The sequence below is a fragment of the Sceloporus occidentalis genome, unplaced genomic scaffold (genome assembly GCF_023333645.1).
Source record: "Sceloporus occidentalis isolate IW3139 unplaced genomic scaffold, rSceOcc1.0.p SCAF_1, whole genome shotgun sequence".
NCBI lineage: Eukaryota > Metazoa > Chordata > Lepidosauria > Squamata > Phrynosomatidae > Sceloporus > Sceloporus occidentalis.
In genome coordinates, this window is record NW_028316981.1 from 4,686,622 (window position 1) to 4,713,006 (window position 26,385).

At 45.4% G+C, this 26,385-nt stretch overlaps 1 protein-coding gene across 1 annotated transcript; it reads right to left on the reverse strand.

Moving 5' to 3' along the window:
• Positions 1 to 540: 540 nt before the first annotated feature.
• Positions 541 to 23,181, reverse strand: LOC149320440 (vomeronasal type-2 receptor 26-like). Its single transcript, XM_089499736.1, has 6 exons — positions 22,973 to 23,181; positions 20,101 to 20,401; positions 7,819 to 8,643; positions 5,734 to 5,961; positions 2,658 to 2,784; positions 541 to 1,463 (listed from the first exon to the last, which is right to left on the reverse strand). Exons 1-6 carry the CDS (start codon positions 23,179 to 23,181, stop codon positions 541 to 543), a joined length of 2,613 nt encoding a protein of 870 aa, XP_089355862.1.
• Between the last annotated feature and the right edge of the window lie 3,204 nt (positions 23,182 to 26,385).

Here is a 26,385-nt window from a genome sequence, read left to right on the forward strand (position 1 = left end):
TTACTAAAAGTCAAGAGATATCCCCTTTTGCGCATGCGTAATAGGGGGTTATGAATATTAGAACACACCTATGAATCTATAATGACTAATTTAAATGGTCATGAGATGTATGATGAGATATGTTATGGGGTGGAGTTTTTACATACTTGAAAAGGTGGTCTTAAAATTGATCACATGTCTAGATCTGGCCAATAAAAAATGAGACAGAAATGTTGTAACAGAAAATGTCTTATAAATACTGTGTAAAACCTCAGATGGTGTGCCTACTTGCCTGAGACACCCCTTCTTGCAAGACTGTAATTAATAAATTGGAAATTGCTGCTTCACTTGTTTTGTCCTGTGATTAATTTGCTTTGGTACTTTGGTACTTAGAAAAAAATCTGTTATCTCACAGTTGCCAATAAACCTCTGTGAAGAACTGTTTCTCCAAAGAAAAGTGGAAGACCTATGTTCCTTAGGATTTTTATTAAATAGGCTTAGTGCAAGGTGCATCTATATTGTAGAAATAATGCAGTTCTACTGGGAGTAAAATTGCTGTCCCTACATAGGATTAGATATTTTTGATTTTGCTTTCATCATTAAGTGTTCCTTTATGTTGAGATCAGGCCTGATTATAATAATGTAGCACTTGGGGAAAAAGATGCAGCCCAGGAGCCCAGCACTGGAGGCCAAGATGGAGAAGATCTGCACAGCTACCATGTACTTCCCTTTTGTGCTCAGGTAGGTGGGCACAAAGGAGACCCAGATACTGCAGAAGACCAGCATGCTGAAGGTGATCAGCTTGGCTTCATTGAAGGTCCCAGGCAGCTTCCTGGCCAGGAAAGCAACTGTGAAGCAGATGGCAGCCAGGAAACCCATGTAGCCAAGGGCAGTGTAGAACATGATGACAGACCCTTGGTTACATCTAAGAATGATCTGCCTAGGCTGGGAGTTTGTGTCAGAGTCAGGGAAGGGTGGAGACTTTCCCAGCCAAATGGCGCAGATGACAACTTGAACGCTAGAACTAGAAATGATTATAACATTTGCCAAAGTCTTCCCCAACCATCTCCTCACCCTACTCCCTGGCTTTGTGGCCAGGAAGGCCAACACCACAGTGATTGTTTTGGCCAATACAGAAGAGACAGCAACTGTGAAAATGATATTAAAGACCATTTGTCGGAGAAGGCAGGTTGGTTTTCTGGGCTGGCCAATGAAGAGAAAGGAAGACAAAAAGGAAAGCATGAGAAAAACAAGGAGAATGTAAGAGAGGACTCTGTTATTGGCTTTGACTATTGGGGTGTCTTGGTTTTTAATAAAGATTGCAAACACCCAGCTAGTGATTAGGGACAAGGCCAGGGCAAGGGAAGCCAAAGTGATTCCCAATGGTTCTTCATAGGTCAGGAAGGTCATAACTTTGCGGAGACATTGATTTTGAACCTCGTTTGGATGTTGATCTTCTGAACACTTGTTGCACTGATCTGCATCTGCAAAGAACAAGGTATCTGTTCAGTCACTGGCATCAGTCTTACATACATAACAGGACATGCATGTTTAGGATGGATTATAGGGATTTCCTAGAAGCCAGGATGTATTAAGGTTTAATAACCCAATTGAGAGGAATTTACTTGTTCTATTGCAATGCAAGTTTAGAATGGTGTGGGAACAGGATCCAAACAAATTTCTGATAAGCTGTCTACATGCCTTATATAAGAAACGTAGCCTCAGTCCTCCTTGGTCCAAAACCTAATTTTCAGTAGCTATGACTTTCCATTATCTACATAAATCCTCAGTCACTTTAGGATTCCAACAAAACTCTCTGGATCTACATTCAGTACAACAGAGTTGGTAGCAAGCAAGTTTCTCCTAGGGGTGTATCAGACTTAGAAAAAGAAAAGGTCCCCTTTCTGCTTTGTAGTTCTAAAAACTGTGATGATTCAGAAGATAAATAGATAAATAAATAAATAAATAAAACTTTTATTTTTATCCCGCTTTTCTGTGACGAGACAATCAAAGCAGCTCACAACATATTAAAATATCCACATTTACAAAATTATGTCCCAAATTCCCCCCCTTAAAACAGGATTAAACATGTTACAATTAAAATATCTATTAAAAACACAATAAAAAATATGAGGTCAGAGCGGTGGTCTAATACATGATGTGAAGGGCAGTCATTCTGTGGCTGGGCACTTTTATTCAGGAAAGGCCTGCCGGAAGAGATCTGTCTTGACAGCTTTTTTAAAGCTGTCTAAGCTGGCAATTTGACGGATCTCCTCCCAGAGGTCCTGAGGATGCGGGGCAGATTATATGGGAGCAGGCAATCCCTCAAATAGGTTGGAGCCAAGCCATGTAGGGCTTTAAAGGTTATAACCAATACCTTGTACTGTGCCCAGAAACTAATAGGCAACCAGTGAAGAGATTTTAGGACGAGTGTTATTCGGTCACTCCTAGTTTTTCCGGCGACCAGCCTGGCTGCCATATTTTGCACTAGTTGAAGTTTCCGGACTAGACACAAGGGTAGCCCCATGTAGAGCGCATTACAGAAATCAAGTTATGAAGTTAACAGTGAATGTACAACAGTTTCTAGGTCCTTTATCGACCTGAGTTACAAATGGAGTGTTTTGGAATGCTCAACTCTTGCCGTTTGTTTTCCAAAAGAACGCCCTGAAGTCACCTACCTTTCTGAGCAGAGATGGTCCCTTCTGGACATGGAGCACAAGCATAGCAGCAAGGAGGCTTTCCTTCCATGACTTTTTTGCTGTATCCAGAGTGACAGCTCTCAGTGCAGCTAGAATGAGGAACAGTCTGGAAATAAAGAGAATGGAGGAGTATGTATTAGAACAGTATCTCCTTGTTCTCTTTTCACTGGGAGGAGAATACTTTTCTCTTAAGGAGTTTATAACAAGAGCCTTGTCTAGCTATAATTTTGTTAGTAAAAGGAACCAGATACATATCAGTTTGGGAGCATTCTGTATTACATGTCTCTTCAACAGGCCATCATGCTGTCTTCCTCGTTTCTCCCTAACCCCACCTTCCTGCCCTATGAACTAGCCAGCAATGCCTTTCAAGAGGTTATCTGTGTTTGTTATTTTTAGCAAAATTACAGAGGGGTGCTAATACGATTTTTACATTAAAAAGTAAAATATAAAATATTTAAAAAGAAAGAGAAACAGTGGGCTTGGAAATAATGAGTGAGAGGAGGACACAAAGACAGACAAAAACACTTACAATATGTGACCTTCAATATGGTAACTGCTGCAGAAGCAACATTTTGTGCCTGAGGACTAATACTACAGCAGTGTGTTTGGGAGCTTATTGATGGGTTTTCCATATCAGTGACAAGGCACACACTAACAATGCTTTGAAGGAAAGACAGAGATGAGATGGAGATGGCATCGTGCAGTAAGTATCACCAAAGGCACTATTTTCCAACTTTAATGGCAGTTTAAAAGCCACATGCCATAAAGTCCTAAGTCTCACCTTCAGCTACTGTCTGACTAACATGGACAGGTAGATGAACTGGAATTTTGTTTTTATTCTTATTATTTTCATTACATTTATTTTGATTGTGGAGTTTAAAATTCAAGGTTGAAATGCTGGTAGAAATGTTTGTATTGCATTGTATTGCAACTAGAGGAGATCAACTGAATTAATACATGTTGATTCATCATTGTTTCACTAGGTCTACTCTAGTTGGGATTAATCAATACAATTCATGCAACAGGGCAAGTCTCTGAAGAGGTTCAGAACTGGGACTTCCAGCTCACCCTTGATCCTTCCTATGCAGTCGTTCCTCCATATCCACAGTTTGAAAATACTCAAAAATATATAAATTCTAAAAAGCAAAACTAGAAAACTATGGTTGCATAGATCAGATGGAAATGACCCAGTCCAAAAAACCTACGCCTAATTCTTCTCTGAGGACCAGCATGGTATAGTAGTTTGAACTAAGACTCTAGGAGGCCAGAATTCAAATCCTGGCTTGGCCATGAAACCCACTGAATGACCTTGGGCAAGTCACACTCTCCACCTCAGAAGATGACAATGGCAAACACCATCTGAATAAATTTGTAAGGGCAGGATAGTTTAAGTTAAACTCTTTTAAGTGCCCTCTCTTCTTTTCTTTTTTTTAACATGACAGTATGGTCCTTCTGATATCTTGCTAAATATGGTGCATTTTCTTTTAGTTCCCAGCCAGCATCACACTACATTCCAATACCTCAGTCCACCATTCTGCTCACTTTGGCTTTAGGGAACCTCTTTCCTCCTGCCTTTGGTTCTCCAACAGCCATCATTAAAACTGAACCTATCACCTCACCACACTATTTATACGTACAACCTGTTTTTCATAGCTATAAATGCCTTTCCTAGGCACTTCATGCATCTTATGAAGCAGACTAAGGGCCCATGCAGAAAGGCCAAAATAAAGCTGCTTCGGGTCACTTTGGAGGTATGCTGTTTAAATGACACATGCATCTTAAGAGGCCAGAAGCTGTGCCAAAGTTGTGCACCAGTCCATAGGACTGGAGCGTGGCTTTGGCATGACGTCTGGCCTCTTAGGACACAAGCATCATATAAACAGCATACCTCCAAAGTGACCCAAAGCAGCATTATTTTGGCCTGTCTGTACAGGCTCACAGTCTATGAAAGCTTATGCTACCAAGTTTTTCAGTTAATCTCAAAAAGACCTCTTTAATCAATGGCTAGGGCTGAACTGTAGCCAAGGGTCTGTTTAGGGGAATTTTATTATTATTGTTATTAGCTCAAATATTGCAAGAGGAGGGCCTGCTACGATGGCCCTTGCAGAATCGTCTCCCGATATGTATACGGAGCAGACCAGGGGGTCCCAATAAATGGAGCTGAGACAGACTTCTAATCAATTTATTTATAAGGGGAAAAACACATACGATTCACTAGCATACACACACACATACAAGGCTCAGGAAAAGCATAGGTTAGCATGGAATAGGATTTTAGGCATCACTGGGGTGATACGTACCAGAATGTAGACTCCCTCCAGGAATCCAAATGGAATATGATGAGGATGGCATGAGGCTCAGCCATGGAATGACTGGCCAGGAGCCAGGTCAGGGTTCAAGGAACAGAGCTTCCCCCTGAAATCCAGACTGGCCCAGTGAACAGGCAAATCTGATGATATTTATAGGCAAAATCTTGCTTCTGGCAAAGGTGCTTGATGGTGAGAACAAAGGTGTATAATTACTTTCTTTTCACCTGGATGTCCCTGTCTGATTGTCTTAGTGGTCTTAAGCTTCTGGGACAACAGACTCAAGGAGGGGGCAAGAGCCTCAGGCAAGGCCAACATTTGCTCTTCCTAGTCCTATGACAATCCTTTTATGCGACTCCTTAGATATGATGATGTGGTTGCCCCTCAGGGGTGTGTGTACATGTCCTCATGCCTTGCTGGCAATGGTGGACAGGCTATTAGAGTTCATCTAGGGGTCATTAAGGGTTATCATTTATACCAAAATTTATATGGAGCAGCATGGGTAACAGAACTGATGTCACTGTTACAGACTACACAGTTATAGCATATTGATACCACTTTTGCTGTCCTGAGTGGATCTTAAATAATCCTGGGATTTGTGATTTGCTTAGAAAATTCTGGCAGAGAATTCTAAATACCTCATAAAACTACAAAAGATAGAACCACAGCAGTGAAAGCGAGATCAAAATCCTATAATTATGATGTATGAAAGATACAGGAAATTAAAAGGAACAATTCATTTCTCTTACCTCATTAAACCCCATGGGCCACACAATGGCTTCTGTGTTAATGAGGAACTTCATGTCAGTGGGTGCCTGTCCCTCTATGCTTCCAACTTTCACTCTTTCATATGTCATATTAGGGAACGACACCCAATTCATGATATCAAAGTTGGCAGCCAGCTCCCCATTCTCAAACAAATAGAGTCCATCCGTGGACACATTAGAAAATTGGACTTCTCTTAAGAAAGCGTGCAACTACAAGGACAGAAAACATCTGCATTTATAAAATAAAAGGGCATACAAGATATCTCAGCCCTGCTCAGCGAAAACCCCTGTGGATTGGGGCTGATCTGGATCTAGCGGTCCTTCGACAAACACTAAGTATGTTACAGTAAGAATTACAAATGACTCAGACAAGGAGGTCACAGCCCTTAGTGAGACAGACTTCAGCAGGGCTGTTAATGACATGACTCTCTTGAAGGTCTCTCATTCTCTGGTTCAGCATAAGTTGAAGCCTATGCATCTAAGAAAGTAGGCTCAAGTCTACAAAAGCTCATGCTACCAGCTTCATTCTTTCAGTTAGTCTTAAAGGGCTGCAAGGTCCTTTTGAATACTGATTTTCCAGACTAACATAGCTATATCTTTAAATTCTATCAGTTAAAGCTGACACACAGATGTCAAATAATTGTTTAGGCAGATTTATTTCAGCTATTTTAATTGTATGTACAGCGCTGTGTAAATTTACAGCTCTATATAAATAAAGTTTAATAATAATAATAATAATAATAATAATAATAATAAAGCATCCAATGAAATCCAAAGCAGGAACAAGAGGCATGTATCGAGATACTTAAAAGATCCTTAGAGTCTTCATACACTCCCTTTCTCTTTAACACATGTGTCCTTGAATTTTATTTAATCTGCTCATCAAATATATTCTGCCTTTGTCACATGTTTTCACTCATCCTGTTAACGATTTTGTGGTTCCCAGCTCAGAAATTTCTGAAGTTTTCTTTGTTAATTGTTAACAAACCACTGGTGGCGCAGTGGTTAAATGCCTGTACTGCAGCCATTCACTCAAGACCACAAGGTTGCGAGTTCAAGACCAGCAAAAGGGCCCAAGCTCGACTCAGGCTTGCATCCTTCCGAGGTCGCTAAAATGAGTACCCAGACTGTTGGGGGCAAATTAGCTTACTTGCTAATTAGCTTACTTGCTGTTCACCGCTATGATCTTTGGAATAGCGGTATATAAATAAAACAAATTATTATTATTACTATTAATGATTCAGTGTTCAGGTATTATTATTATTATTATCATTATCATCATCTATGGTTTTAAATCTTGAGTTAAGTCTTGGGAGTCATTGGCAGCCAAAGCTCATAGAATCACAGAAGAGTTGGAAGAAACCACAAGGGCCATCCAGTCTGGCCCATTCTATGCAGGAACACACAATCAAAGCATCCCTAACAGATGGCCATCCAGCCTCTGTTTAAAGACACACACACACACCCAAAAGGAGACTCCATCACACTCTTCTGACGTAGCATATTCAATTGTCCAACAGCTCTTACTGTCAGGAGATTCTTCCTAATGTTAAGGGAATCTAAGGGGACTTTTGGTAAAGGAAAGGTTAGGAACCACTGACCCAAACTTTACAGAGCTTCCTTTCTCCTCTTCCACTCTCTCCCAGAGGCTCCAAGTGGATGAAAAACCAGCATTAAGAGGACCCAACCAGTAATAACTAAGCGCCCGAACAGACAGGCCAAAATAAAGCTGTTTTGGGCCACTTTGGAAGTGTGATGCTTAAATGACGCAGGTCTCCTAAGAGGCTGGAAGCTGCACCAAAGTCACGTTCCAGTCCTAAGGACTGGAGCTCAGCTTTGGCACAGTTTCTGGCCTCTTAAAATGTGTGTGTCATTTAAACAGCATATCTCCAAAGTGACCCAAAGCAGCTTTATTTTGGCCTGTCTGTTTGGGCCCTAATACTCTCTGTAATGCTCTGAAAATTCCTATCAGGTCTTTGCACTAATCTGGAAGAGGAAAATTCCATGACTGCAGAATGACTGGAAAGTGCAGTTGGATAGCAAGAAAAATTGGGAGGGGGTAAATACCTGCCATGGCTGGATCCTTTGAAAATCCAACCTGTCTTTGTCACCTTTGTCATCCTTTGACATCAACCTCCATTTGGATCTGAAGGAATAAGCAAGATGCAAGGCATGTGCCAAAACGTGGATGCTGTTGTAAATACTATAGCTGTCCTGGGACAGGATTCTTTCCATGACCTCTTGGGGCAAAGTCCTCGATTCCTTTTTTTCAGTACATCTCATCCAACTTTTCACAGACAACTTGAGTTTTGTCCATGAGCAGTCAAAGGAGCTAATCCAAAAGTGCATAGTACCTGGCGGTAGAGGGCCATAGTAGTCACGCTCAGTGCTCCTTTTGGTCTTCACTACAAAGGACATGACGCCATGGAAGAACTGGAAGGCTTCAGCATGACTGAACAGGTTCCAAGCAATGTCCTGAAAAGATGTGGTGACCCAGACTTTCTTCCCAATTAGTTCAATATCCAGCTTTTTTTGCAATATAACGAGTGGGGTGAACCCATGGCTGGAGTCCCACAAATAAATGTATGCATTCACTTGTCTCCACATAGAATATGGCTCACTCTGGAATAATTTCTCATAGTCATTTATTACTGATAGTCTTTTTGAGAAGGCAACACAAATTCCACTGTTGGTGAGCAGAGATGCAATTTCTCTCATGAACCTTTCTCCGTTGTCGTTGTCCGGGGCAAAGAGGCTGATCCACGTCCATCCAAAGTGCAGCAGCATCTGAACAATGCCTGCAAACTGTGTTTCTTCTTTGGGGATCATCCGGTAGATAAAAGGGAACTGGATTTTATCACTGACAACAGAAGCAACAAAGCCATAGCTCATCTGTTGAGGAAAGGAAGAGCAGCTGATAGTGTACTTTCCTTTTATGATACAAGATCAGATATTTATTATCATAGGCTGAGATCCTATTTAATGTTGGTGAAGTAGAATGACAGGGGGAAAACTAATTAAAAATAATCTCAATTATCCAATAAATAAGAAATTTTCTTTTTAAAAGGGAGCATCTTTGTTTTTTTAAAAAAAATCAGTTCCTTTATTTTATTTCAGTTCTTTTTTATCGTTTTCCAAATATATTTTATTGGTTTCCAAAAACGTTTAAAACAAATATACATACAGTATAAGCCTTCTTTTTGTTAAACGTTCATTTTTTTCCAAACAATATTAGACTTAAACAAAATTTACAAAATTTTTAATCATCATATTACTTCCTTAAGTAACACCTCTGGCTCCTAATCTGTCCTTTTAAATCCAGCTTCTTATCAGTTATATTAAATTTTGCTCTTAGTGATCATTCCTCGTACAGCATAACACTTCCTTATAAAACAATTGATATCTTTACAATAATGTGGCCTGATCCTCCTCTCAACTCAAAAGTATCATTGCAAAAGTCTCCTTAATTTTCTTCATATATTCTAGAAAAGGTTTACAAGTCCTCAAGAAATCTCAAGTGGTTTCTTACTTATTATAATTGTCAACCTATCTATTTCCATATAATCATATATCTTGCCTAGCCATTCATCACATGATGGAATTTCAACATTCTTCCACTTTGAGGCATATAGGATTTTGGCAGCACAAATCATATAAAAATCAGATTATCATATTGCCTTTCAAATTTCAGTTCATTTTAAAGATATCATAGAATCATAGAATCATAGAATCAAGAGTTGTAAGAGACTGCACGGGCCATCCAGTCCAACCCCCTGCCATGCAGGAAATCACAATCAAAGCATCCCCAGCAGATGGCCATCTAGCCTCTGCTTAAAGACCTCCAAGGAAGGAGACTCCACTACACTCCGAGGGAGTTTGTTCCACTGTCGAACAGCCCTTACTGTCAGGAGGTTCCTCCTAATGTTGAGGTGGAATCTCTTTTCCTGCAGTTTGCATCCATTGTTCCGGGTCCTGTTCTCTGGAGCAGCAGAAAACAAGCTTGCTCCCTCCTCAATATGACATCCTTTCAAATATTTAAACAGGGCTATCATATCACCTCTTAACCTTCTCTTCTCCAGGCTAAACATCCCCAGCTCCCTGAGTCTTTCCTCATAGGGCATGGTTTCTAAACCCATCACCATTTTAGTTGCCCTCCTTTGGCCACACTCCAGTTTCTGAATGTCCTTTTTGAATTGTGGTGCCCAGAACTGGACACAATATTCCAGGTGGGGCCTGACCAGAGCAGAATACAGTGGCACTATTACTTCTCTTGATCTAGACACTATACTTTTATTGATGCAGCCTAAAATTGCATTGGCCTTTTTAGCTGCCGCATTGCACTGTTGATTCATGTTCAACTTGTGGTCTACTTGGACTCCTAGATCTCTTTCACATGTACTTTCATTCAGCAATGTGTCTCCCATCCTATATCTGTGCATTTCATTTTTCTGCCCTAAGTGCAGTACCTTACATTTCTCTGTGTTGAATTTCATTTTGTTAGCTTTGGTCCTGATTTCTATTCTATTCAGATCATTTTTAATGTTGATCCTGTCCTCTGGAGTATTAGCTATTCCTCCTAATTTGGTGTCATCTGCAAATTTGTTAAGTATGCCCCCCAATTCTGTCATCCAGGTCATTGATAAAGATGTTGAATAGCACTGGGCCCAGGACAGAGCCCTGTGGGACCCCACTGGTCACTTCTCTCCAGGATGAAAAAGAGCCATTGTTGAGCACCCTTTGGGTTCAGCCGGTCAACCAGTTACAGATCCATTTAACAGTTACTTTGTCTAGCCCACATTTTACAAACTTATTTGTAAGAATGTCATGGGAAACCTTGTCAAAGGCCTTACTGAAATCAAGATATACTATATCCACTGCATTCTCTTCATCTACCAAGCTGGTAATTTTATCAAAGAAAGAGATTAGATTTGTCTGGCATGACTTGTTTCTCTGAAACCCATGTTGACTTTTTGTGATTATGGCATTGCCTTCTAGATGTTCAGAGACTCTCTGTTTAATGATCTGCTCCAGAATCTTTCCTGGTATTGATGTCAGACTAACTGGACGATAATTGTTGGGATCCTCTTTCTTCCCCTTTTTGAAGATGGGGACAACGTTTGCCCTCCTCCCGTCTGCTGGGACTTCTCCTGTTTTCCAGGAGTTTTCAAATATGATTGCCAATGGCTCCGATATTACATTTGCCAGTTCTTTTAGTACCCTTGGATGTAATACTACTACTACTAATAATAATTTTTATTTATAGACCGCTATTCCGCAATGATCATAGCGGTGTACAGTAAAATTGCAATAAAATACAAAAAATTGCAAGGCTTCTCTCACCCTCAAGATGGTGGTTGGATGGTGTAGTTCATCTGGTCCTGGAGACTTAAATTCATTTAGATTAACAAGGTATTCCTCTACTATCTCTTTACTTATTCTGTGCTGAAATTCCCCTAATCTGTCCTCAGCTCCATTATCCTCAGGTTGAGCACCCTTTTCCTTATCTGAGAAGACTGAGGCAAAGAAGGTGTTGAGTAATTCTGCCTTTTCTCTGTCTTCTGTTAGCATTTTGCCATCTTCTCCACGCAGTGACCCTACCGTTTCCTTCTTCTTCCTTTTGCTGCGGACATATCCAAAAAAGCCCTTTTTATTGTTCTTAACCTCTCTAGCAAGCCTGAGTTCATTCTGCGCTTTAGCTTTTCTGACTTTACCCCTACAAATGCCTGCTATTTCTTTGAATTCCTTTTTTGTGATTTCCTGTCCGGGAATGCTGCCAGCAGACACTTGACAGTAGCCGATAACAGAGCCTTAGCACAGTGGAAGTGAAAGTAAAGCAGACCTTGCAAGGAATCAGTCTGAGAGCAGTCCGAGAAAACAAGCCGAGTTCAGAATTCCAGAAGTCCAAACGTTCCGAGAGTCAAGCCGAAGTCAGGATACCGAGAAACAACGTTTGTCAAACAGTCCAAGGTCAAACAGCCAAGAGATAACGAAGTCCGGTCCAAGGTCAAGGTAACAAAGAATCCAGATACTAGGAGCTAGTGCTAGCAGCAATCACGCTGAGAGATCATGCAATAAACTCTAGCAACCAGCATTAGTCTCTCTCCCACTTAAGTAAGGGAAACTCTCCCTCGTGCCACCTGAGGCTGGTTGGCTAATTGCCTCTCGGCAATCCTCTGTGATCTGCGTCTGCAAGAACTCTCGGCTCTTCTCTCTTTGAAAGAAGGCACCTGCAGGCAAGCTTCGTCTCCAGACTCACCACTAGGCTGTGGTACCGAAGGAAGCCTCTCTTTGGCACTAGGACCTGGTTGAACCTCCTCCTCTGGGGCTGGAGGATCACAGCTGGGACCTGGCAGGGCAGGAACAGCACCTGGCGTTGCCTCAATCAGCCCTTGCTCTGGAGGAGGCTCATCCTCCTCCTCATCCTCCGAGAGCTGATCTTGGCTGGCCATGACATCATTCCCCCTCCCATAATGCTCTCCCTCCAACTGTGGAGGATGAGGTCTGTTGGAGCAGCGGCAGTGGAAAGCCCGAACGAGCCGTGGAGCATGAACGTCCGAGGCGTTCTCCCAAGAACGCTCCTCTGGCCCGTAGCCGACCCAGTCGACCAGGTACTGGAGGCGCCCCCGACGGCAACGAGAGTCCAGGATCTGGGCCACTTCAAACTCTTGCTCCCCATCCACCAAGACTGGATCAGGCGGTGGCGTCCTACCAGCGTCAGGCCGAACATCGGAGGCTGGGAGCAGCAGGGAGCGATGGAACACCGGATGGATCCGCCAAGTCCGGGCAAGTTGGAGCCGTAACGCCACCGGATTCACCTGGGCCACGATCTTGTATGGCCCCACAAACCGAGCGTCCACCTTCCGGCAGGGCCGCTGCAGGGGCAGGTGCCGCGTGGAGAGCCAGACCGAGTCCCCCACCTGCAAAGGAGGACCCTCCTGGCGGTGCCGATCCGCTCCTCTCTTATAAGCCTCCTTCGCCACCTCGAGCTGCTCTTGCAGCAAGGACTGCGCCGCCTTGAGCTCCTGGAGCCACTGATCCGCCGTAGGGACCTCGGAGACTGGAACCACCGCCGGAAACCCTCGTGGATGGAAGCCCACTGTGGCGAAGAAAGGCGTCTGCTGAGTCGAAGCATGGACCGAGTTGTTATATGCGAACTCAGCCAGCGGGAGCAACTCGACCCAATTGTCCTGGCGGTAACTGGCATAGCAACGGAGGTACTGCTCCAGGGTCCCGTTGGTCCTCTCTGTCTGACCATCAGACTCTGGATGATGTGCCGAGGACAGATGAGGCGTGACGTCTAGAAGCCGGAGCAAGCTGGTCCAGAACCGGGCGGTGAACTGGCTGCCGCGGTCCGAAATTACCCCTTCGGGCAGTCCATGGAGCCTGAACACATGCTGCACAAACAGCCGGGCCGTCTCTTTTGCAGTGGGCAGACCAGCGCACGGCACAAAGTGCGCCATCTTTGAAAAGAGGTCCACCACCACCCAAATGGTGGTGCGGCCAGCAGAGAGGGGCAGATCTGTGATAAAGTCCATGGACACCATCTTCCAGGGCCCCGACGGCGTCGGCAGCGGCATCAACAATCCCGCCGGCCGACCCAGATGGTCCTTCGCCCGATGGCACACTGAGCATGTGTCCACATATTTGGCCACCTCTGCCCGAACTCGAGGCCACCAAAACTCTCGGGTGAGGAGGTACAGAGTCTTACAGAATCCGAAGTGCCCCGCCGGCTTGGAGTCATGGCACAGACGCAAGACCGCTTCCCGACATGGCCCTGCTGGCACATACAGGTGGCCCCGGTGATAAAGCAGACTGTCCCGCATGGCAAAGGGTGAGGCATCCCCTTCCTCCGAGTGCTGTGCCACCAACGGATCCCGGCCCTGGAGTTCCCGAATCTGGTCCACCAATGCGGCCTCCCTCGGTGCCGCAGCAAAATTCTCTGGACGCAGGATGGTGGACTGCATCTCCCTCTCTGGGTTTGTGGCGTACTCCGGCTTGCGGGAAAGTGCATCTGCCTGCCGGTTCCGAGACTGGGGTACGTACTGCAGCTGGAATCGGAAGCGGGCAAAAAAGGACGACCAGCGCTGTTGCCGCTGAGATAACTTCCTGGCCGTCTGCAGGTGCTCCAAATTCCTGTGGTCAGTGTGGACCACCACTGGGTGTGCCGCCCCCTCCAGCAGATGCCGCCAGGTCTCGAAGGCTGCCTTGATCGCCAACAGCTCCTTTTCCCAAATGGTGTAATTCAGCTCCGGAGGAGAGAGCTGCCGGGAGTAGAAGGCACAAGGCAGCAGATGTCCCTGGGACCCCGTGGGCTGAAGCAGTACAGCCCCGATGGCCATGTCCGAGGCATCTGCCTCCACAACAAAGGGCGTGCGCGGATCCGGGTGCTGCAGGATCGGGGCCGATGTGAACTGTGCCTTCAGGGCCTCAAAGGATGTTTGCGCCGCCGCCGTCCACTGGAACCGGCCCTTCCCCCGTAGCAGTTGGGAGATGGGGCTGGTGAGGGCCGCATAGTCCGCAATAAACTTCCGGTAAAAGTTTGCGAACCCCAGGAACCGCTGCACATCCTTCCTGTTGCGAGGGGGCTGCCAGGACAACACCGACTCGACCTTGGATTGGCCCATGGCCACTCCCTTCGCCGAGACCCGGTAACCCAAAAAGTCCACCTCCTGAAGGTCAAAGGCGCACTTCTCGAGCTTGGCATATAGGCGATGTTCCCTCAGGCGCTGGAGTACAGCCCGCACATGGGCGTCATGGGCTGCCTGGCTTGGCGAATAAATCAAAAAATCGTCCAGGTAAATGATGACAAAACGGTCCAAATAGTCCTTGAACACATCATTTACAAAGTGCTGGAACACGGCGGGAGGGTTACAGAGACCAAAGGGCATCACCATGTACTCATAATGCCCATACCGAGTCTGGAAGGCCGTTTTCCACTCATCCCCTGCGCGGATCCTCACCAAGTTGTAGGCCCCGCGAAGATCCAGCTTGGTGAAGACCTTGGCATGGCGGAGTCTCTCCAACAACTCTGGAATCAACGGCAGGGGGTAGCGGTTACGGACGGTGATTCTATTCAAGGCCCGGTAGTCATTGCAGAGACGCAGCTCCCCACACTTTTTTCGGACAAATAGGACCGGGGCACCCGCAGGAGACTTGGAGGGACGGATGAAGCCCCGCTGCAGGTTTTTCTCTAAAAAATCCCTCAGAGCCGCCAGCTCAGGCTCCGAGAGAGAGTAGAGATGCCCCGCCGGAATAGGGGCTCCCGGCACCAGATCAATGGCACAGTCATAGGGCCGGTGTGGGGGAAGCTGGTCTGCCTCCTTCTTATCGAAGACGTCCGCGAAGTCCTGGTACTTCTCTGGCAGCGTCACCTTACTGTCCTGAGCCTCAGCCACCACTGCCACTGGGATCCGCTCCGGCCAGCAGTGCTCCTGACAGTACTCGGAACCAAAGAGCACCTCCCGCCGGGACCAGGAAATATGTGGGTCATGCCGCGAGAGCCACGACATGCCCAACACCAGCGGGAAATGAGGGACCGCTGCCAACAGAAAACGAAGCTCTTCAACATGGCCCTGGATCTCCAAGTGAAGCACCGGTGTCTGGTGGGTCACAGGGCCCGATCGGAGAAGCCGTCCGTCGATGGTCTCCACCGGCCGGGGCTCCAGCAGCGCTTCCATGGGGATCCCATGCTGACGAGCAAATGCCAAGTCCATGAAGCAGCTGGAGGCCCCTGAATCCAGCATGGCCCCTACTGGCAAAAGTTCCATGGACTGGAGCCGCAGGGTGGCAGCCACCAGTAAGGGGTCCCTCCGCGATGCCGAAGTGGAGGAGACTGGTTCCAAAGACGCCCTTAGATGGTGAACTTGGCAGCCCTTGGCAGGGCAAACTGTGGCAAAATGTCCCAACAGTCCACAATAGAAACAGAGGCCCTCTCTCCTCCGTCGTTCCTTCTCGGTTCCAGTGAGCCGAGGCCGCACTCCTCCCAGCTGCATCGGCTCCGCTACTGGCCTGGAAGAAGCAGCCTCCGAAACTGCACCAGGGGTCAATGGTGTGGGCGACGGAAGGAGTGGAGAGCCAGCCTGTCGGACCTGTCGGCGAGCAGCAAGCCGATAGTCCATGCGGATGGCCTGGGTTATCAGTGCCGACAAGGTTTCAGGAGGCTCGGAGCGGGCCAGTTCGTCCAAGATGTCAGGGGCCAAACCATGACGAAATACTGCTCGCAAAGCACTATCATCCCAGGTAACATCCTGTGCTAGGAGGCGAAAAGCCACCGAGTAGTCGGCCACCGAGCCCTGGCCCTGCTGCAGGTTCAAAAGTTGATGCTCTGCAGTCTCTGCCTTGACTGGGTCTCCCCAAGTATCTTGGAGTTCCTTCAAGAAGTCCTGCAAGCTGCTTAGAATAGGGCTATCTTGGTTGAGGTAAGGGGTAGCCCATTTGCTCGCAGGCCCCGACAGCAAACTGATAATAAAAGCTACCTTATGTGAGTCTGTAGGGAAGTCAGCCTCTCTTACTCTGAAATGCAGCTTACAGCTTGCCAAAAAGCTGTCCAATAAAGTCCGGTCTCCTGCAAATTTTTCAGGCAAGACAGTAAGGCATTTTGTCCTGACTGGTGGCTGGGAAGACTGAAGAGCTCACTTCTGAAGGTTTTCCAGCGTCTGTGTTAACACAGCTATTTCAGAAGCCAAATCTTGATTCTGCTGTAGGAGCTCTTTAATTAACGCTGGGTCTGCCATTCTGTTATCAGCTGGATTAAGGCTAGAGTTTATTCTGTCCAGGAATGCTGCCAGCAGACACTTGACAGTAGCTGATAACAGAGCCTTAGCACAGTGGAAGTGAAAGTAAAGCAGACCTTGCAAGGAATCAGTCTGAGAGCAGTCCGAGAAAACAAGCCGAGTTCAGAATTCCAGAAGTCCAAACGTTCCGAGAGTCAAGCCGAAGTCAGGATACCGAGAAACAACGTTGGTCAAACAGTCCAAGGTCAAACAGCCAAGAGATAACGAAGTCCGGTCCAAGGTCAAGGTAACAAAGAATCCAGATACTAGGAGCTAGTGCTAGCAGCAATCACGCTGAGAGATCATGCAATAAACTCTAGCAACCAGCATTAGTCTCTCTCCCACTTAAGTAAGGGAAACTCTCCCTCGTGCCACCTGAGGCTGGTTGGCTAATTGCCTCTCGGCAATCCTCTGTGATCTGCGTCTGCAAGAACTCTCAGCTCTTCTCTCTTTGAAAGAAGGCACCTGCAGGCAAGCTTCGTCTCCAGACTCACCACTAGGCTGTGGTACCGAAGGAAGCCTCTCTTTGGCACTAGGACCTGGTTGAACCTCCTCCTCTGGGGCTGGAGGATCACAGCTGGGACCTGGCAGGGCAGGAACAGCACCTGGCGTTGCCTCAATCAGCCCTTGCTCTGGAGGAGGCTCATCCTCCTCCTCATCCTCCGAGAGCTGATCTTGGCTGGCCATGACATCTCCCCCTTTTTCCATTTCTTATACGTGTTCCGTTTCAAACTTAGCTCGGTTGAAAGTTCCTTATTCATCCATCCTGGTTTCTTGAGACACTTCCCATTTTTCTTTCTCACTGGAACTGTTTGAGATTGTGCCTTCAGTATCTCCCTTTTGAGAAACTCCCATCCGTCCTGGACTCCCTTCCCTTTTAGTATTTCTGACCACGGGATCAACCTCAATACTTCTCTAAGTTTATTTAAATCCGCTCTCCTAAAGTCTAGAATGTGTGTCTGACTATGCCTGACTTCTTCTTTCCACTGTATAACAAACTCCAGGAGAACGTGGTCACTTCCACCTAAGGATCCCACCACTTGCACCCCATTAACCAAGTCATCCTTGTTGGTTAGGATCAGATCCAAAATAGCTGGCCCCCTTGTTGCCTCTTCCATCTTTTGTTCTAAATTGTGTTAATTGCTATTGACAGCTTGATCGGGATTTCATATTAACTATTTTCATGTGAAGTCGAAGGCTTTCATGGCCAGCATCCATAGTTGTTTGTGAGTTTTTCGGGCTATGTGGCCATGTTCTAGCAGAGTTTCTTCCTGATGTTTCGCCCGCATCTGTGGCTGGCATGAAGATGCCAGCCACAGATGCTGGTGAAACATCAAGAAGAAACTCTGCTAGAACATGGCCACATAGCCCAAAAAACCCACAAAAAACTAACTATTTTCATGCTTTTGGCTATATGGTGTGTGTCTGAATTGGAGGAAAGGAAGAATATAGATGGCAATGAGGAGGAGGAACCATTAACACACTGATCTCTTATACTGTCAGGTTTCAGAAGAATCTATACAGCTAATTTGAATACAAGCTATAAAATCCAATTCCTCCACACCACACGCAATTTCTGGTTAAAATGGTAGTCTCTATCTCACTCAACAAAACATTATGCTACTGACTGGCAACCATTTTTTTAAAAACTTTTCCTCCAGCTTCAACGTTATTGCCTTCCACTTGTTTCTCAATGTCCCTGGAGAGACTACAAAGTGAAACTGCAATAGTGTAGGTGGGATATAAATAAAAGTTGTTATTATTATTATTTTTATTATTTTTATTCCCCTTCCTAGAGTGCATCTACACTGTAGAAGTATTGTAGTTTCACACCACTTTAAGCACTGTTGCTCCATCCTACGGAATATTGGGGTTTGTAGTTTTTCAAGGTCTTTAGCCTTCTCTGACAAAAATACAAATCCCACGATCTCCATGGCAGTTAAAGTGGGATCAAACTGCATTATTTCTACAGTGTAGATACACTCCTGCTTTCTTTGATTTTTCTTAAAACAGAGCAGCAAAACCAATATGGAGTACAAAAGTTGAAAAACCATTAAGCCATAGAAACCATTAAAACACTACTTTTAAGACATCAGCTTTAAAACAATTATAACATTTTAAATATGTATTGCATAAAAAATCCTATCCTTGTTCTCCAGTTTGTTAAGGATGACAGCTTGCTTAAACAGGAAGGTCTTTGACTGCCAGTAAAAAGACAGCCAAGAGGGGAGATATCAAATTCCCATCAGAAGGGGGTTCCAAAGCCTAGGAGCCACAACCAAGAAGGCTCTCTCCCATGTCCTTGCCAACCAAGTATGGTGGCTGATGAAATGGAGAGAAAGCCCCTTCCCTGAAGATCATAAGATTCAAGCAGGCTCATATGGGGAGATATGGCCTTCCATAGAGTCTAGAGTAGTGGTGGCGAAGCTGTGGTACCTGTGCCAGAGGTGGCACTCAGAGCCCTCTCTGTGGACATGTGTGCCATCACCCAACACAAAGTTCACCAGAGTTCGTTACTAGAAAGCCAGAGGGATGTGGCACTTTGTGATAAATAAATGGGTTGTAGGTTGCAGTTTGGGCACTTGGTCTATAAAAGATTCATTATCATTGGTCTAGAGGTAAGCAATATAGGATTTTACAGGACAGAACCAGCACCTGGAAACACAATTGTTTTTCATAGAGTCAGAGAGTTGGAAGAGACCCCAAGGGCCACTCAGTCCAACCCCCTGCCATGCAGGAACTCTCAGTGAAAGCATCCCTGACAGATGGTCATCCAGCCTCTGCTTAAAGACCTCCAAGGAAGGAGATTCCACTATATACTCCAAGGAATGTGTTCCACTGTCAAACAGCTCTTACTATCAGGAAGTTCCTCCTCATGTTGCGGTGGAATCTCTTTTCTTGTAGTTTGAACCCATTGCTCCATGTCTTATTCTCTGGAGCAGCAGAAAACAAGCTAGCTCCCTCCTCAATATGACATCCCTTAAATATTTAAATATGGCTATCATGTCCTCCCTTAACATTCTCTTCTCCAAGCTAAACATATCCAGCTCTCTAAGCCACTCATCACAGGGCATGGTTTCCAGACCTTTAACCATTTTGGTCACCCTCCTCTGGACACACTCCATATTCTCAACATCCTTCTTGAATGGTTGTGCTAAGAAGTGGACACAATATTCCAGTGAGGCCTAACCAAGGCAAAATAATGTGGTACTATTACTTCCCTTGATCTAGACATTATACTCCTATTGATGCAGCCTAGAATTGCACTGCTTTCTTAACTGCCGCATCACACCATTGACTCATGTTCAGCTTGTGATCTACTACAACTACTAATTCCCTTTCCCATGTACTGTTTTTATGTGTCTTCCAGTTAACTCTGGCTTGTGGTAACCCTATGGAAAGATTTATTCAGAGCTTTGCTATTGCTTTCCTCTAAGTTCTGAAAGAGTGGGACTAATCCAAGGTCACCCAGTGGGGTTCATGGCCAAGCAGGGATTCAAACCCTGGTCTCTGGGAGTGCTGGTCCAATACTGAAGCCATTGTATGCCACCACATCAGCTCTTTTGCAAGTTCCTACCTGTGGCATTTTGTAGATGCTTGACAAAGATGAAATATGGATAGAGATTTCAGCTTCAGCTCCTTCAACCACAGCTAAGACTTTATTCTCTCTTCCACAGCTGTAGTTGGGAACAGCACCTCCCCCACCAGCAAGGAGGTCTAGCATGGCATCGGAGGTGATTCTTCCTTTGAAATGGGTCTCATAGAAGTTCCATCCCAGGGTGATGTTGGGTAAGAGCTTAGGGTTCTGGTTGATCTCCTGGGTGGCAAACAGGAAGGACAAGATGTGCCAGTATCGAATATACTCCAGTGTTGACACACTGCAAAAAGGAGGGAATGGGGAAATAGAGCATCATACTCTCCTCCCAGTTGCTATCAATGTGGGCTTCATTTGGGTGCCAAGTTAACATATAGATCAGTGGTTCCCAATCTTTCCTCACTTACATGCCCATATGGCAGCCCATTTCAATAAATTGTGCCTTCATGCTAGGTAAATGTTTGTAATTAATATAGTTGCTGTAATTTCAAATTTATATGTTGTGGGAATGCAGACCTTAGGGTTGCCATAATTCTCTACTAAAAACCAGGACAAAATGTAGGACAAAATTTAGACCAAAATATAGGACAATTGTAGGATAAAATTTTGCCCAAAATGTACAACATATAAGAAAAATGGAAGACCTTAAAAGTCCTACATTTTGGGCTAAATTTTATCCTACAATTGTCCTATATTTTGGTCTAAATTTTGTCCTACATTTTGTCCCGGTTTTTAGTAGAGAATTATGGCAACCCTAGATGCGGTGGTTTAGTGGTTAAGATGCTAGTTCTGATTAGCAGAAGATCGAAAGCTGGCAGTTTGAAACCTGAGGGCTCCATGATGTGCTGAGCTCCTGTCACTAGTCCCAGCTTCTGCCAACCTAGCAGTTCAAAAGCATGCATAAGTGCAAGTAGATGTACCACTTCAGTGGGAAGGTAACAGCGTTCAGTGCAGTCACGCTGGCCACATGACCACTGAAGCAGTCCTCGGACAAGGCTCGCTCTTTGGCTTAGTCATGGAGATGAGCACCACCCCCTACAGTCGGTTAAGGCTAAACATTCATGTCAAGGGAATACCTTTACCTTTAACTGTAAATAATGTTTTGTAAAAAGCCCCCAAAAGAATTAACTAAAGCAATGTAATTAGTAAAGCAATGAAATAATAAGACAAACAGACAGTGAATTTAGAACACAAAACATATATTTTATACACAACAAATGTTCAGTGATTCTTGAGCTTGTTTTGAGACACATAGCTTTTTGAAGCAGAAGACACTTGTATGCCCTTTGACAGAAAAGCTTCCCGCTTCAGAAATGGGAAGTAAGAAGGGATGATGAAGACGGAAACGAAGCCCTATGGGGGATGGTTGAGGGAGGGAGGGAGGTTTAGCCTGCAGAAGAGAAAGAGAGAAGATATAGGAGCTATCTTTAAATATATGAAGGGCTGTCATGCAGAAGACAAAGGAAGCTTGTTTTCTCCTATCATAGAAGCTGAATCAGTGGATTCAAATGACAAGAAAGGAAGGTTTCACTAAACCTTAGAAGAAGATTCTGATGGTAACAGCAGTTTGCCAGTGGCACAGGCTACACTCAGAAATTGGTTGGAGGCTCTTAAATGGAGACTGGGAACCCACTTATTGACTTCAATTGGGAAATTAATTTAGCTCAATAGGAAGCAGCAAGAAGGCTAGGGTAATTCTAACAAGGACTTTTAGCTTATGTATATTGGATCCAAACCCAGAACTCCAGAGGCATGTTCCAAGTTAGCTGGTTTTATTTATAACAACAAGGGAAAATCAAGTTTCACATTCACACACACACACACAAACTAATGATGTAAAAAGTGAGAGTTCAATAGAAATTCAGAGGTTAGGGCAATAGCATACCGGTTCCAGAGATGGCTCTCCAATCAGGGAGAAGACAGTGGAGTGGATCATGCCCAGATCTCTACCTGGAAGTGAGTTGGCTAATGGTGTCAAAGAGGTGTTAAAGAAGAGAAGGTTAAGAGGTGATATGATAGCCCTGTTTAAATATTTGAAGGGATGTTATATTGAGGAGGGAGCAAGCTTGTTTTCTCCTGCTCCAGAGACTAGAACACGGAACAATGGATGCAAGCTCCAGGCAAAGAGATTCCACCTCAACATTAGGAGGAACTTCTTGACAGTAAGAGCTGTCTGACAGTGGAAGACAGTCCCTTGGAGTCTCCTCTGGAAGTTTTTAAACAGAAGCTGGATGGCCATCTGTCAGGGGATGCTTTAATTGTGTATTCCTTCATGGCAGAGGATTGGACGTGATGGCCCTCGTGATCTCTTCCAACTTTGTGATTCTATGATTCTACAGTATTATTCTATGATTCTATATCCAGATGGCAGTGCCATTTGATTTCCAACTTTCTTGGCAGATAGCTGATGCCTTCCCACCATTACACTCCTATATGAAGGGATTATGCAGATTCCAACCCCAAAGGGTCTATCCTGTCTACATGCACCTGCACTTCCAAGCTAGGTTTACCAGATCCCCATATTTGGGCAGGCTACCTCTCAGCATTGGAGGGACCAAACATCCCTTTTTAATATTGAGTTGATATCAAAGATGGTTTAAGGGTGATAATGGACTGGTCCATGTAGTTACTAGCTCTCGGGGATGCTTCCACTGAAGAGTTCTACTCCATCCTCTGCATGACAGCTTTCATATCATTCTCCACACTTTTCTTCTCCAAGCAAAACAATCCCCCCTCCCTCAACAATTCCTCACAGGGCTTGCTTTCTTGACTATGTGCATTTCTCACATAAAAGGACATTCATACCAGTCCCAATGCCATAAAACATTAAAATGGATCAAAACAGTTTACTCACGAACGAATCATGGTCAAGGGAGGCTGAGAGAAGGCATAGGGATCCTGGTAGAAAATATTTTTTGTAGAGATGATCCCACCAATTTGGTAGTCTCCAGGTCTGTAATAATTCTCCACTAGGTACTGGTCCATCATTTCACTCATTGGGCATTTGGTCTTCTGCAGTTCACAGGCAGATAAAGGTAGGAATATCATCAGGGCCACTATCATTCTAGTGGCACCTGCTCGCCTTCGCTTGCCAAAACTCCCAGAAACTCTTGCAAGACCAAGAGTGAACTGGCTTCACAGGTGTAATGAATTCACAGCCAAAATAGGCTTGGGTCTTTCTGTTAAAATTCAGCCAAACACAGCTCTAAATCTTAGCCTTGTCTTCAGTAGCATGAGATATACTTCATGCACCAGCCCCTTTAGGCATGGTGTGGAAAACTTCTTAATTCTGATGTTTAGCCTATTGGTCTGAAGGGCAATCTCCAGAAAAGGAACTCTCTTGAGCTTTAGCAAGAGTAAGATGAAATCACTGTGATTCTGATTATCATAAAGGGAATAAACATCACCTCCACAGTGCCATACACTCTCTGTGGCTTAAGAGATGCTGAGGGAGAGCAACATTAGAAAAACATGTTTATGATAACTCATCACAGTGGCTCCAAAGTTTGACAAGAGTACAGTTTTGTCAGGATTATTTTAGTTCCTGAGATTTCAGAGCTAAAACATAAGACCTAGAGATGGCACCCTTGTGGTGTCACAGGATGTGAGACCTGGTGATGCTTTAAAAGTTCACATTAGAAGGGGCAGCTCTGGTAATGTCATTAAGCATGATAAACTGAACATCAACTACAGTGACATAGAGTATGCCATTCAAATTAAACACACCAAGTCTAAGTAGTGAAGAAAATACATGTACACAAACCATACAATGCAGTGCTAAGAATCCTCACTCAGCCCTGAGTAGAGAAGGACAAATGAACTCAGTCTGGATGTTACTAAGGGGGAAAAAATCTTCATAAGTATCAAGATGATAGAATCATTGGCGCATTACAAACCGCCCAAAAGCAGGTGGTCTGGTGCTGGCTCCATTAGCTGCGCCGAGAAGCCCCAGCGGCCAGACCGCGAGGCTTCCCGGCGCAGCTAAAAAGGAGCACCGAAATGGCACTCCTTTTTTGGCCCCCAGAAGTGACGCCGCGAGGCGTGAGGCGCGCACTTGTGGCGTCACTTCCGCCGTGCCACGTCTGGACGCTGTGCGTCCAAGACGTAAATATGGCAGCGCCCATGTGGACGGGCACTGCCATTTAGTACGCACTCCGCGCGTCCTAGGGAGAGGGGCAGTTAGGAAGGTGAGACCTTTCCTAACCCTAGCATGCGCGAAGCGCGTACTAAATGGTGGTGTGTAACCCGCCATAGAAAGGTAGAATAGTGTTGGAAGGATCCATAGAAAGCTATACATGGATACATCCAGAAGAATATAAAACACACTCCTATAAAATCTAGGATAACATTGCATTGAAAGCCCCAAATCCTGACTAATCTTGACAGCTAAACAGACTCAGCTATGACCAGTATTTAGATGGGACATTGTAGTGCTACTCTATTCTGCTTTCACCAGACCTTGTCTGGAATTCCATGCCCAGTTATGGGCACCACACTTCATTGAGGATGATGACGAGCTGGAACACGTCCAGAGAAGGAGACCAAAATGGTGAACAGGGACGTAGCCAAGGGGGGGGGGGGTTCTTGGTGTCCGGACCCCCCTTCCGTTAGAAAAATGAATGGTGCGTGCTGCTGCGCTGCTGCACCCAAGCCCCAATATAATGGTGGCACTTAGTCTGGAACCCCCCCACTTCCTAAAATCCTGGCTACGTCCCTGTGGTGAAAGGTCTGTAAGCCCAGCTTCCTGAAGAACAGCTCAGGGAGTATGGTATGTTTAGTTAGGTGAATAAACTGAGAGGTGACATGACAGCCTTCAAATATCTAAAGAGATGTCATATAGAATATGGAACAGGTTTGTTTTCTGTCGCTACAGAGACTGGGGCACAAACCAATGGATTCTGATTACAGGAAAATAGATTCCACCTCAACATTAGGAATAACTTTCTGACAGTAAGAACTGTTTGACAGTAGAACAGACTGCCTCAAAGAGTGGTGGACTCTCCTTCTCTAGAGGTCTTTAAATAGTGGTTGGATGAGCATCTTTCAGGAGTGCTTTAGTTAGAATCATAGGAGTTTATCAGACAAGGGAAATTGGAAGTATAAATCAATGGCAATCTGAACACAATCATGGGGTTTAACGTTATTGCATGATAACCCACTATACACAAATTCGGGTAATGGGAAGTCAGTCCGAGCGCAATCATATGGTTTCACGTTATTGCGTGATAGACTGCCAAATTCAGGCAATGGCAGGCTATTTTTGGGCAATGGGGAGCCAGTTCGAATGCAATGAGCTGTCACATAATTTCGCTAAAGTAGCAAATTCATGTGAATGCATTCTGGCCCCACTTTCTTTTCATTCGAAATTAAGAGAAAAGACGGCCGCCTCGCTGCGAGGCAGGCTGTTTTGCCGAAGTATCGGCACAAAAACTACAAGCCCCAGAATGCTCTGGGGCTTGCCCGGCTCCCTATTGGTGCGCGAGGCAGAGGGGCGGCCCTTCCGCCCCGCGATGCTCTGGGAGCCGGACTTTGTGGTGTGGGACTTCTGGTCCTCCAGGGCAGCTCATTGTTTGGGCTGCCCTGGAGGAGGAGCCCCGCACTGCATGTTGGAGGGGGCGGGGCCTAGGCCTTTATTTAAGGCCGCGTTGTCGGCCCCGTCCCCTCAGTCGGCGCTTGACTTTGCACGGAGCGGAGCCAAGAAGGAAGGGAGGAAGACCGGAGCAGCTTCCCCCGCCCACCCACCGCTGTCTTGTGGGTTTTTGTCACAACTTTGGGCGGCAGCATAGGCCAGGATCGGCACGGTGTAGGTACCAGGGCCACGGTGCTCTGGTCTGAGAGTCACTAGGTACCCGGGGACGAATTGGGCAGGCGTATGGCCATTGCGGGGGCCATAACCCGGGTGCGCCTCCCGGTGACTAGGGGCTTAGTGAATATGTGAACGCATGGCATGGTTTGCGGTCAAATTGGGTTCCTTAGCCCCTAGGTCATCCCAAGCGCCTGGTGGGTGCCAGGTTGGTTAATCAGACAACATCGGGTTGTTTGATTTCGCAGATCCTGACCTCATGCTTTGTGCCAACCCATACCAATGGCTTGCTAATAAAGTTGTGGCCTTTCTTCCAAGTTGGTGTTGTGTGGTTTTTTGCAGCAGCATCTAAGGCAAATTCCTCACATATGATAAACTCCATAGAGTTGGAAGAAACCACAAGGTCATTCAGTCCAACCCTCTGCCATGCAAGAACTCACAATCAAAGCATCCCTGATATATGA

Coding starts and splice junctions, on each gene's coding strand:
- LOC149320440 (XM_089499736.1), bottom strand. CDS start 23,181: ATGATAGTGGCCCTGATGATATTCCTACCTTTATCTGCCTGTGAACTG. Junction 2,785..5,733: donor GGCCCATGGGGTTTAATGAG/GTAAGAGAAATG, acceptor CTTTATTTCCAG/ACTGTTCCTCATTCTAGCTG. Junction 1,464..2,657: donor GACCATCTCTGCTCAGAAAG/GTAGGTGACTTC, acceptor TGTTCTTTGCAG/ATGCAGATCAGTGCAACAAG.